Consider the following 12,040-nt stretch of genomic DNA (forward strand, 5'->3'; position numbering starts at 1 on the left):
CATCGCATCTCCTCGACGACTCGTGTGGGCCAAACCGACACATAAGTCGACATACTTAAAGTGAACTCAATCAAAGGCTGCTGAAGAAAGGCTAATTGTGGTCTTGACCTCTGCGCCACAGGGGCCGAACACACGGGAAGAAAAACGAAAGTCCTCGGAGGGGTCCGTATGTAGAAAACATATGGATTTTTTTTTTTCCATCTCCTACAGAACTCAGCGGTTTGGTTCTTACCTTGACAGTGCGTCACGTTCATCCTTTTAAATCCGACAGGACATTCCACTTGTCCGTTTGCGATCACCGCATACGCTGCGGAGAGAAAAAAAACGATATTTTAAAGGATGCAAGAACACAAAGCATCGCATTCATCGTGAGCGAGAGGAACATATAACTTGCAGATGTGAGCATCTTGGCAACAGAAAAAATGAGGCGACCCACAGCTGGGCCACACGGGAGTGAGTGAACAGATGCTAATGGAACCCCGTTGAAGGTTTTTTTTTTAATATGACAGCGCTGCCATCGAACAGAATAGTTTGTTTCCATATGAAAGTATTAAAGGAGGGCTGCGGTAAATAAATCAGCACTTGGTTCGTGCCCCAGTGCGGCCGTATTGTCGGTGATAGATGGTTGGAAAACATCAGGTCATTAGTCACTCGCCAGCGGACAGGTCAATGTGGTCATTCAAAAAGCAAAAAAAGTCACACCGTGTGTGTATGCATGTTTCCAACACATTAAAACAATTACAGAAGAACGTCTTTTATCTTGCTCTTGAGTCATGCAAAATGAGTCACAATATTGCAAGCTTCTTCCAAAGTAATCGTTATGTAATTCTGTCCTTCTTGTCATCACTGTCGGATCCGAGCTCGGGCAGACACGTTTGAGAATCGAGAAGAAAAAAATGACCATGTGATATTTGAAAATAAATTTTGACTTAAAAAAGTGAATAGATGCAACTATGTGAATAAAGTCTATAATAATAATAATAATAATAATAAAAATAATAATAAAGTGACATTTTATATAAATGTAATAATATTAATATTAATAATAATAATAATAATAGTAATTTAGTTCCTGGAATTGTCCCCCAATGATTAATTCCAAATCATGAATCTGTGCCACTCTCCCAGGAGTGTCTGGAATGTGCCAAATAGAATCTTCCTGGGAATAAAAGTGTTTTGTTCCCACTGTGACCCAGTGGACCAAGCGGGTTCAGCACACCTGAAGGTTTGACAGAGCAGAAGTGGGTCAGTATGAAGGGGGCATGGTGAAAAAAAGAAAGGGTCTGTGTCAGAGTGACGCCCGCACTCCTGTCTGCCCACCGCATCATGTTCCTCCACACCAGCCTAATCCGCCTGCAAAGTTTCCGAGTAATGAGCTGTTGTGGTCGGGTGCTGGGCATGCCCTCCTGCAGGGACGGGATCAGGGAAAGTCTGGCGTGAGTGACAGCGGGGCGCACATGCCAAGGGAAACCCAGTGGGAGAGGTCGGTCTGTCTCAATGAAGCTTATTAATACAAAGGAGGCTGCTATCTCTTCCAGGAGCAACTTTGACATGTATCTGAAATGGTCATGAACGTGAACCTACGGGCGTTGCATCAAGAAATGTTTGCTTCAGTTCAGTGAGTTCCTTTTGGGGTTATTAAAATCCTGAAAATCCAACTGATGAACATTTAGACCAGGGGTGTCAAACTATGGCCCGTGGGCCAAATATGGCCCGCAGTGTCATTATATTTGGCGGGCAAATAGAAATTCTGCATCGACTTTGCGTCAATACAAAAACCTTACTTTAAAAAATAGTTTCTAGCAATTTTTATTCATCAGTTTGTTGTGTAGCCTATACTATATGAGACGTTCATTATTTGGGTCATAATGGCACTCCGATGCAGTCGGTGACAAAAATGAGTTTGACACCCCTGATTTAGACTGTAGACGTCTCGTCGTGAGCTTCCTTATTGTTTTGTTAAGTTGAGTCTAATGCTGCAAAAATAAGGCCGAGTTGTTTCTGGTGCGGTACACAAATCTAAGGCCGACCTTGTTTTCGGATCACTTAATGATGCGTGCCGTCTCACGCTGGCACCTACCATCGTTTGAGTCGAAAATGTCTGTGCGGAGTTTCACAGGCAGCCACTTGCAAGAGTGAGCTCAAGCTGTGCATCATTAGCGTCGCCCTTGGTTACAATGAGTCGAGACGCGGTACCGGTCTGTATCCACTGAATGTACAGAGAAACACTTCCAATTGTTGTCCATCCATTTAGCCCCCGATTAACAAAAGACTTTGTCACCCCTCACTAATTTTGTCTGTCTCCATTCAATTGTGTCGTGAATGCCACTGGCAACTGTTGAATAATATTTGGTTGGATTCGCTGACTTGTAATTCACATCCCTTGGAGCTCCCTGATTGGCGGCTCGGTCCTAAATCTGTTTTTCGGATCAGGGACGACCCTATTGAGCAAATGAAAGGACGTCTTATGCAAAATACAAGTAAGGGGCTGAGAAAGGAGATGGATTTTATGCTCACATGGGGATTTCAGCTATACTAAAATGGCCTTTTAATTCAGTCTTTCTGCGGGACCACCCTGGCTAGAATGTAGTCTCGTGATTCGCTGATACGGTCAGGTCACGGCACGACTCGAAGAACCTTCATCAATGTTTCTGTGGATCTAGCTGCAGATCCATATATTTCTAAAAGATGCAAAATAAATTGTAACTTTAGTATTGACACATGAAGTCGATAATTTGTCTTCGTGGGCCACATAAAATGATGTGGCGGGCCGTGTCTGGCCCCCGTGCCTCGAGTTTGACACCTATGATCTAAAGGAACTGGAGAAAGTCAAACTATTCCATTGAGGGCCTCTTTCTTGGAAAATTTTCCTAGCCAAGACCTCCCCTGGACCCTTTTCCGGTAATTTGCTTCCTGACAAACTGCCATGGAACAAACTGGTGGCGCACAAAGGAAACAAGGGGCACACTCAGCACCCTAATCAATGAACGGATTAAGTCTTTTGACCCCCGTCAGATGCCAAAGCCTTCTCCTCTTGGCCTTGGAGTCAACATTTGATTGGAGGGAACAGCTCGAAGGAAAGCTGTTTGCTTTTAAAGTCTCCCTGGCACGCGCCAACACGCAATGATGATTTGCACGGCTGCTTTCCATCAACTTTACTTGGTGCCACATTTTAACACCAGAGATAACGCATGGGATGTATCTCCTCCAAAATAACAACTTCCGTAGTCGTTTTCATATATCTTGAGCGGAAAGTATGTTCCAAGCCTAATGTTGACGGGTGTGCAAAGTCGCATTCAAAACAGACCGACATTCCTCCCTAATCTCCAATTCACTGTGGCGCATTAACCACCTGGGATGGCTCCAAAGCAAGACATGCCAGGGGTAAATTCCTCATAAAAATTTGATCAACATCGCATGCATCCAATTACGAAATACAAAACCAGTATGAAAATATATCAGATTTTATTTCTCGTTGCGGTAAGACTCGGAGTCCTCATTAAGCGCACGGTGATACATTAGCAAGTCAACACTACCAACGGGATTTGAGGTCTTTATCAAATCTAAATTGGAAGCTGCTGTGGAATAATTCCAAGGCATCTGTTTCTTTGCTTGCTTATTTCCCACACCAAATTGTAGCACCTCTGGTTTTTGTTGGCCATTTACAAGTGTTTGATTGATCAAAGCGGAATCAAAAGCAGTTCCAAACAGAATTTGGCTCTTTCCATGAAGGTTAGAAACCATGACTGAGGAACTGAGTAGAGTTCACATGGAAGGATGTAGATGTGAATCTTACGTCATACACCAACGGGCAATTTCTGACATAATGTGAGGCCGCCTGAGGAGTGAGTGACGAAACCGGGCAACTCCCAAATTCTGGAAAGGGGCGAGTTGGATGGAAGGGCCATGACACGAGGAAGACCCAGTGGGGTAGACCGAGCCATGGTTTAAATGGGTGTGGTGGTTCCTTAACGTCTGATCTTCCATGAGACTTCCCATCATCTCATCCATGGGAGCGTCTCAAACAGGGAACCTGCCCAGCATTGACAGATGAAGAGAAAAATGGATTGTGGAATTCCAATAGTTGTGAATGTGAAAAGTTTACTGAAGGAACCTGATATAGATTTATTAAAAAACATTCCGATATAATCATCGCAACACAATCCTGGCTCGGAGCTTTTAAAGGATTCATTTTCTCTTGAGGATAAAACCGGACCCGCAGGAGAGCCCTAAAATTCGCCGAGTCTCATCCCATATCGCAAACTGACAACTGACCCTTTCACATTGAAACAGAACAAAAGAGCAACAACATTTTTCAGGGGCCATTTTCTCCCCCTTGGTTCCATATTGCTCCTGTCAACCGCAGGCCACGCTTGGAGGAATGCACCTTAAACATCTCGCCAAGTTTCTAAAGTGAGAACAATAACACTCAGGAATTCGAAGCACTTTTCTTATTAAAGCTTTATATGACTTCATTTTCCTTCTCATTTTCCGTGTGACCCGGGCCGACAGTATACCGCCAACATGATGAAGAAGAGTGAGCCCTTGTGCTTCTAGTTGGAACTTCAAAGCACCGGAGGAGAACATCTGTGAGCTCAGGGAAAAGTGTTGACTGGAGCTGAGCGATATAGGAGGAAAGAATAGATCCATGATGGATGGAAGGGGAGGCAGAGGGATGATGTCTGCTTCTGATTAAGAAGATATTAAACACAGCTTAAGGACTTTGACAGCCAACCGACATTTGTGGCTTTGGCTGATGCCACTATTGCTGCTTTGCTTGCTTCGGTGTGGGGACGCGATTAAGCCCCGCCCCTTTCCCTTGCAAAACACACAGGACTGTCAGGTCGAGTAAGAGTCTCTGTGTACAGTTTGAGGTGTCGCCGCCCACCCAGCTTGTCAGCATGCAACCAGCCTGCTGCTGTGTCTCAAACCTACCGCAGCTCGACTTGGAAAGCAGATGAATCACGCGTGTTCATTTCCTCAACGACCGCTTCGTTATGCCCGCAGGCTGGGTGGTGCTTGCTAGCACCAGCATCTTCGTACTTTCATATGCTTTCCAAGTTTTTATAGAAGAAAAAAAACTTGATTTTTACAACTCTGGGGATAGTCAAGTTACGCAGTCGTTTCGGAAAGCTAACAACGACTGACTGCGTTAATTATTCGCACTCCCCGGTTCTCGGTAGTCTTTAAATCGGTGATAAATGCTTTGAATCGCTACCGATTAGAAACAACTAAATTAGACCACTGACCAAAAAGCCAACAATAAACAAAAATCTGGAAAGGAAACTGCATTTAAAAAAAAAAGGGGGGCAAATTGTGGCTTGCGTTTTTTTTGGTGTTTGTATACAAAAGCAGAATATGAACAAATTAATATCACTACATAAAAATATACAAAAGGCTTGCTTGTAAATGGCCACAACAAGATCCACCTGGCATTTCCATGTGTTTATCATTCATAAAGTACACTTCACAACTGTCTTTAGGCAACCATTCTAGAACTGGTTTTGGTTTAGCCACAGCAAAAATATGCAAAAACTCCGACAGTGGACCCAATTGTGAAATGAACGCAACATGGACAACCAGGCGACTCACTCCTCCATCTGTGTGGTCTTGTTTGCTTTGAAACATCACAGCTGGTAAAAATGGCTCCATTTAAACACAAATGTAGCAAATGTGTGTAAGCCACCAGATGATGGTGTTTATCTCTTTGGGTCATGTGACCTTTCAATCCAGTTGCTATTGGTCAGTGGTGGCTTACCTGGTTTGCTTGGACACTTGTGGCACTTGTTAAGACCCCAGGAGGCTCCCACGCTGCCACAGCAGTCATCTTGCTTGGTTAAGCCCGGCAGAGGATTTCCACACTGCAAAAAAACGCATCGGTGGTAAATATCGGAAACAAGTTTGGCAATAATTGGCTATGCAAAATTGTAGAATCTACAAGTGTAGCGAGAACACGAAGACCTTAGTTTGACTAGTTTCAGTAACTATCAAGCATGGACCTCCTGGCAATTGGATCGTGGACATTTGGCTAATTAGGAGAAATTCCTTGCTGAACTGAGTGGATTTTGGCCAGCGGAGATTTACGAAACATAAGTGAAAACACAGAAATCATTCTTTCGCAAAAGCACCAAACGGCTACTCTGGCAAGAGAAGTGACGACAACTGTGGAAAATGGGAGATGTAATCTAATACACACAAACATTCGTGTCAGGCTGGAGACACAAGTCCAGTGTGACTAACTCTGGATCATGACCATTTCGTCAGAAATCATCGTCCAAAAATTTCCGAAACAAAACTTTGGGCCCGATAGAACGAGCTCCAAAAGAAAATTTGAAACGGGAAATAGCCGGCAACATGTGAAACAGATATGTTGGAGCATTATGTTTGAACAGTTTATATAGCATGATGCCTTGATAGGTGCTCCTGTTATGGTTAGCAACATAGTTTACTGTAATGTGGTCGAGGGTTTTCAGCCAGGTTTTGTGTTGGTGTTAATCTTACCTGTCCGTCAACAGTCTCCTGGAAGCACCTTCCCACATGTCCGTTCTGACGATGCTGTGTTCTAGCGTAATCGTCCTCGCCGGTGTGTACGTGTCTGCCGCCGTGTTCGACGGTGAGCTCGTGGCCGTTGCCAGGCTGAGAGCGTTGCTGGACGGAGTGAGCCCCCTCGGTGGCAGGCAACCGCTGGCCAGGTTGGACCCGAGCCACTTGGTGGACGTGGACCTCGGCTTCCGGCGGGTGCTGGATGTGGACCTTGACCAAGGATGGGTGAAGTGATGCTGGGAAAGACAAATACGAATTTTACAGCTGCTGGTCTGGCGTATTTAAGTTTTTATTGAGTATCACATGGAGTACCTTGTTGATTGGAAAGCGGCAGCGTGTACGTGGAATGGGAAGGAGATTTGTGTCCGGAGTTTCTAGAGTCCTTATGAACGGCGGGTTTCGTGTGAGGCTGAGCCGGCAAGTGACAAAACTTCCCGGTTGAGTTGGACGGACACCAACATTGGTCCCTGCCAATGCAACGGCCTCCGTTCCGACAGGGGATCTGACAAAAGACTGCGGAGGACAAGACAAAACAATTGTATCGGTTTTTCAGGGTTATCAGCAATGTTACTGTTCAGGAGTAGGGGAAGGCCTCCTTTGATTAGATATGCTGGCTATCGTATCAGCTCAAGGGGGCTATTAAATTCTTTCAGAACGAGTCTGCACTCGTCGGGCCAGTCCCGCCCGGAGCTGAAACTATTCATAGACCTCGCGCAGTATTTATGTGTCCGCTCCAAAAAAAAAAAAAACACTCAAATGACCAAACGGAACATGCTGATGTTTGTCTATAAACGGACATGGACCCCATGTGATGTCATGTTTCCAAGTGCTGTGCACAAGGGAGTCTGTTATAATTACCCAAGCCGGGCTCTTTTTTTTTTTACTGCGTAGGGAGCATAACAAAAGCATGAGCTAATTGTTTGTCGTCCTCTTGACATTCCTTGATGAAAACGCACGGCCAAGTGATAACAGGAAGCACACCACCGCCTTTTGATACATGTTTGACTTTGACCTAATGGAGACTGACAGGGAAATAAAAATGATTCTCAAAGGGGGGGAGGTGGCAGGAATATGACGTTGCTGCCGAGATGCTGAAAATATTGAATTCAAAATCAAGACAGCTCATTCGTATAGGCGAGATTGTTCACCTGTTTTTATGTAACCATTAAGGCCTTGTATGTGTGTGGTACCCGTCACCGCTAATCCACAAGCGGTAATTAGTCTGAGCCTTAGCAGGACTTTTGCGACTGAAGAAATAAAAACACGCAGGTTCGCGACCCTTGACCTTGGTGTTGACCACCTTTCTCCCTTCCCAGGGACACTACTGTGGATAAATTTGATGTAATCCCTGTTCATACTGGCCGTTCTCATCTTTCAAACTAGCGCGCTCTCCCGGTGAGCGTGTTAAATGGTTAAACGGCGAGGTGCGAACCGCAAAGAGTTGGGGGTAAGTGGTGGGGGCGTGGGACCACCATCTCTTAAATGTGTTTGGGGAGATTAGTCCTTCTTTACAGACCCTGCTTTTAATCTGCTCTACTCCATCCTCAATTTCTTTTTGACAGTTCAGATTTTTTTTCTTTTCTATCTCCTACTCTCTGAGTTTTGGTATTCAGAATAGACAGCATGACACTGGGAACCCATTTTGTCAAGCTCACCGTGTAAAATAAAAAAAAAAAGAAGATATTGGGAGTGTGTGTGAGAATTAGAGAACCAGCCAAGGGAAAAGAAGATGAAGACTCACAGAGTCGAAAGCCCGACGTCTTTGGCTGTTGCTGCTGTTGCTGCAGTTGCTGCGAAGTCTCGCTGTAGACGGTGGTCACGTCTCCTTTCTCGCAACTATTGTAGCAGCGTCCGTTGCCGCACACCCGCCGGCACGTGGTGGGCGTGAAAACAATCTTTATGCGGTCCAAGTTAGAGGTGAGGTTAGCTCCTGGAATGCACACGCACATCCGTTTGAGAAGGAGCACGATCAGAATGAAAGCAGAGGAGATCTCCATGCCTCCTTCCTCACTGCGACACTCTGCTCATCTCTCGGGAAAGTGACGGGCAGTTTATAAACGCGCAAGGGCGTGTACCGATAATCACCATTGGCACGCTGGAAGTCAAATGAGCAACTACCGGCCGGCCGGCCAACATTCGCACAGCAGATACAGTAAGGCCTTTATCTTTGCGAGAGGGTGTTTCAGATGGGTGAATGAGTGAAGAGGGCAAAGAGAGGTGAGAGTGACCAACAAGCATACCGCTGCTACTCTTGACTTTATTTTAAAGTGATCTAATAAAAAGAACTTTAAGTATATTCTTTATGGGAGACTAGGCAGAGTGCCAATAAGTGTTTAGACTCTTCGGCAGAAGCAAGAATACAGATGAGCAGGCGTGAAGTACAGTTTGGGATTCTGCCAGTATTTTTATTTTTATGGCCCATGTTCTGGTTTGGAATGACACAGCAGGATGTGTCGGGATGTATTTGGACCTGTTGTTTGTTTTGACGTGCCAAGGCCGGGCAAAAATGTCAAGTGTGCATTTATTTCAACGGCTTTTTTTGTTTTACCTGCTGGCGACAGCACATTGTTGAATTGGTTGTTACTGGTCGTCCTGTGAAAGTAGTCATGCCCGTGTCTTTGTCCATGGGAGTTCCCGTGCTCATTTGCGTGGGCGTTGCCGCCGGGCAGCGCGTTGGAGGTGATGGGCCCAGAGGATGACGGATAACGCTTGACGGTACGGGAGGTCCCCGTCAGCTGAGGGGAGGAGTCAGGGGGTCCCCGTCTCACTTGGGTCCTGTCAGTCACATCATCACAAGACGGCAAATATATGACTTCGGAGCAAAGCGAACATCCCACACATGTATCGTCGAATCGGCGTTGCGTGTGCATCAGCGTGAAATCGGTTTAAGCGTGGAGAGCCTGCGCGACAGAAAATAATATCCCTGAGAGATGTCTTAGGTCATAACTCATCTTAATTAATCAATTTGTACAAATTAAATCGAGAATAGAAGCAGAGTTGTCGCAACTAACATCTGCTGCAGGTCAGGAAGCCGTGACCCTTACTCATCCGCCCAAATTCTTTTTCATGACACAAAAGACATTTGGTAAGAAAAGATAATTCATCACTTAGACGAGAAAATTATCTGAGAAAAACGATCCCGATCCCGCAGAGGAAACGATATTACCATGAGGCCTACGTTAGCGTACCTATTTACTCTGCTTGACTAGATAATGAACTTGTCTGGACTGAAGGCCAGAGGAAGTATTAAAACTAGGGTCGAAGAACAAAGCTTGACCCCGGGCGGGCATTTTTTTTCCCCCCAGCGTTTTGATTTGGGTCAATTACTTGAGTCCGTGTTGTGCGACCTGGAAGCTGAGCTCATGTGAGCGACGTGGGGGAGTCGCGTGCCTCAGACAGTCAGGCAGACACTTCTACCTGAGCTGTCGAGGCTTAGGAACTTTTCATCCTTGCAAAAAAAAAACATCTGGATCCTCCAGATCAAGATACTGACCAGGAAGACCAGATCAATTCTGCAAAGTACACCAAGGACCTTGCACGGTAATTAAACCATAAATCTTCCCGTCAGATGAGAATGTTGGTAAGAGATAATTTATCACAACTGTGCTAAATGTACACCCAAGTCAATGCATGACTTTTTCTAAACAGAGCAGACCAGAAAGCGCCGCCCCGTTGCTGTCGGGAAGAAGAAATGAAAGGGAAAGAGAGTCAGATAAACATTTGATAATGTTCTCTTGCGTCATCGTTTTGGAAAGGCGGCAGACTGGAGTTGACAGCTGCTGACCTAGATCCTGAACCTCCATGGGCGGCTCCCACGGATTAGGATATGACACCGGGAAACACAAGGTGCTCGAGTCAAGGCGGGGACGCCAGAGAAGGCGGAACGCTAACGGTGCTCTGTCGTGCGCTCCAAAGCATGATGAGCTTTTTCCATCGTTTACAATGATACCTGGCTCGCACGCATCCTGCCTTTCTTCCTGGGCTTAGCCAGATGTCGCTGACTTCCAATGGCGAAGTGACTTCTTTCCAACATGAGCTCACAACTTCCCCATCGGACGCTAAGAGCAAGCTGGATGTCATCGGCAGGCCTCGACTAACTTCTTGCTCTGGGTGACTTAAAAGCAATCATAAGACCTTGGCCAAGATTACACTGAGCTTGATTTTAAAAGGCACATGGAAAAATGTTTGGGGTATCAAATGGTGGCCATACATGTTCAATTAAATCCCCGATGATCCCGATGAATAAGCTGCTAAATGTGAGCACGTGCGGTTCATAGACGGATTATTCCGCTCTGTGTCTGCTGGAAGTAAAACAAGCTCGTGTTTCCGAGCAGTTACGGTCAATTACACCAAACAGAAGATGTTGCATGCTTGACCACTAGCCCAGCTTATCTATTAGAGTCGATGTTACAAAGGAAATGTGATGGAAATCCATTGAGGGGGAAGATGTTATTTTAACATTTATTCAATTAATCGTGTAATTAATCGGTAATTGTTTTTTTTTTCCAATAATCACAATCATCTTTTTAAAAAATGAATTTCGTATCCATTATAAAGGTAAAATCCTTAAAAAAAAAAAAAAACTCAGTCCATACAAATGATCTTAATTCTCTTCTCTCTTTTGATATTTGATTGCAAAGAAGGTCTCCAAGACATCACGCTATCGGTCGGGTCCTCTTTCACTCATCATACGGAAAGCTATTAAACCTCATCACATTTACGGAAATTACAAATCACAATAAGAGCCAAGAATTTACAGTCGGCAACGACCGGGACTGTAAATCTTCCAGCTCATTGCACAACCATGACTTGGCGTTCAGTCACAGCGAATATCTTTGAACTTGTTTTGGTATTACAGCATGCGGATGCTCGCCACTCGTGAAGACATAACAGGCAGCCCGAATGGCAGTTCCAGACTCAGGTCTTAAACCCAGATGGGGCTGGAAAGCAGTCCAGGTCTGAGAACTGGAAGAGGAGTTCAAATAAAGCTTGAAAAACAGCTTCTGCTGATAATAAACGTAAACTATGTGTGAAATTGTGTTCAACGCGCTACACTTGCAAGCCAAATCGTAGTTGCGCTTTGAAGTTTTGTTGAACCTGCACCAAAGGCTGGGACGTGTCAAACTATTTGGTTAGGTGCTTTGCTTTATTGGCTGCCGGTAAAACCCATTTCAGTTGACTTGGACCGCACAAATTGTCGTGATACCGGGAAATGGATGAACAGAAAAATTCTGGATTCTTCCGATGAGCCGATTCAGTCCAAAGACACCAAGGAATTGTTTGCATCTCCATGGATTCGACCTTACCCAATGAATTCTGCGCCCACGTTGATTAATTTATTCACAACCCAGTCTGGTGGCTTTTATTCCTGTCTCTCCTAATAAATTTCCATTTGACATCAATGTTTTTTGTCAGCAAATACACTTCAGATGTACGACCTACTTTTTCCTACAGTACATTTGTTTGAAAGTGGCCTCATCCAAAACCATGTCTAATA

The 12,040-nt window shown here is 44.9% G+C and overlaps 1 protein-coding gene across 1 annotated transcript in view; it reads right to left on the bottom strand.

Moving 5' to 3' along the window:
• The window catches only part of LOC133169132 (latent-transforming growth factor beta-binding protein 2-like), a 50,697-nt gene that overhangs the window by 21,681 nt on the left and 16,976 nt on the right, over positions 1–12,040 (bottom strand). Inside the window, exons 4-9 of the mRNA XM_061301058.1 lie at positions 9,092–9,318; positions 8,285–8,473; positions 6,856–7,056; positions 6,502–6,779; positions 5,759–5,861; positions 233–307 (exon numbers count right to left, since the gene is read on the bottom strand). Coding sequence (XP_061157042.1) covers positions 233–307; positions 5,759–5,861; positions 6,502–6,779; positions 6,856–7,056; positions 8,285–8,473; positions 9,092–9,318 — 1,073 coding nt within the window. The remainder of the gene's footprint in view (positions 1–232; positions 308–5,758; positions 5,862–6,501; positions 6,780–6,855; positions 7,057–8,284; positions 8,474–9,091; positions 9,319–12,040) is intronic.

The sequence above is a fragment of the Syngnathus typhle genome, linkage group LG16, assembly GCF_033458585.1.
Source record: "Syngnathus typhle isolate RoL2023-S1 ecotype Sweden linkage group LG16, RoL_Styp_1.0, whole genome shotgun sequence".
Taxonomy (NCBI): domain Eukaryota; kingdom Metazoa; phylum Chordata; class Actinopteri; order Syngnathiformes; family Syngnathidae; genus Syngnathus; species Syngnathus typhle.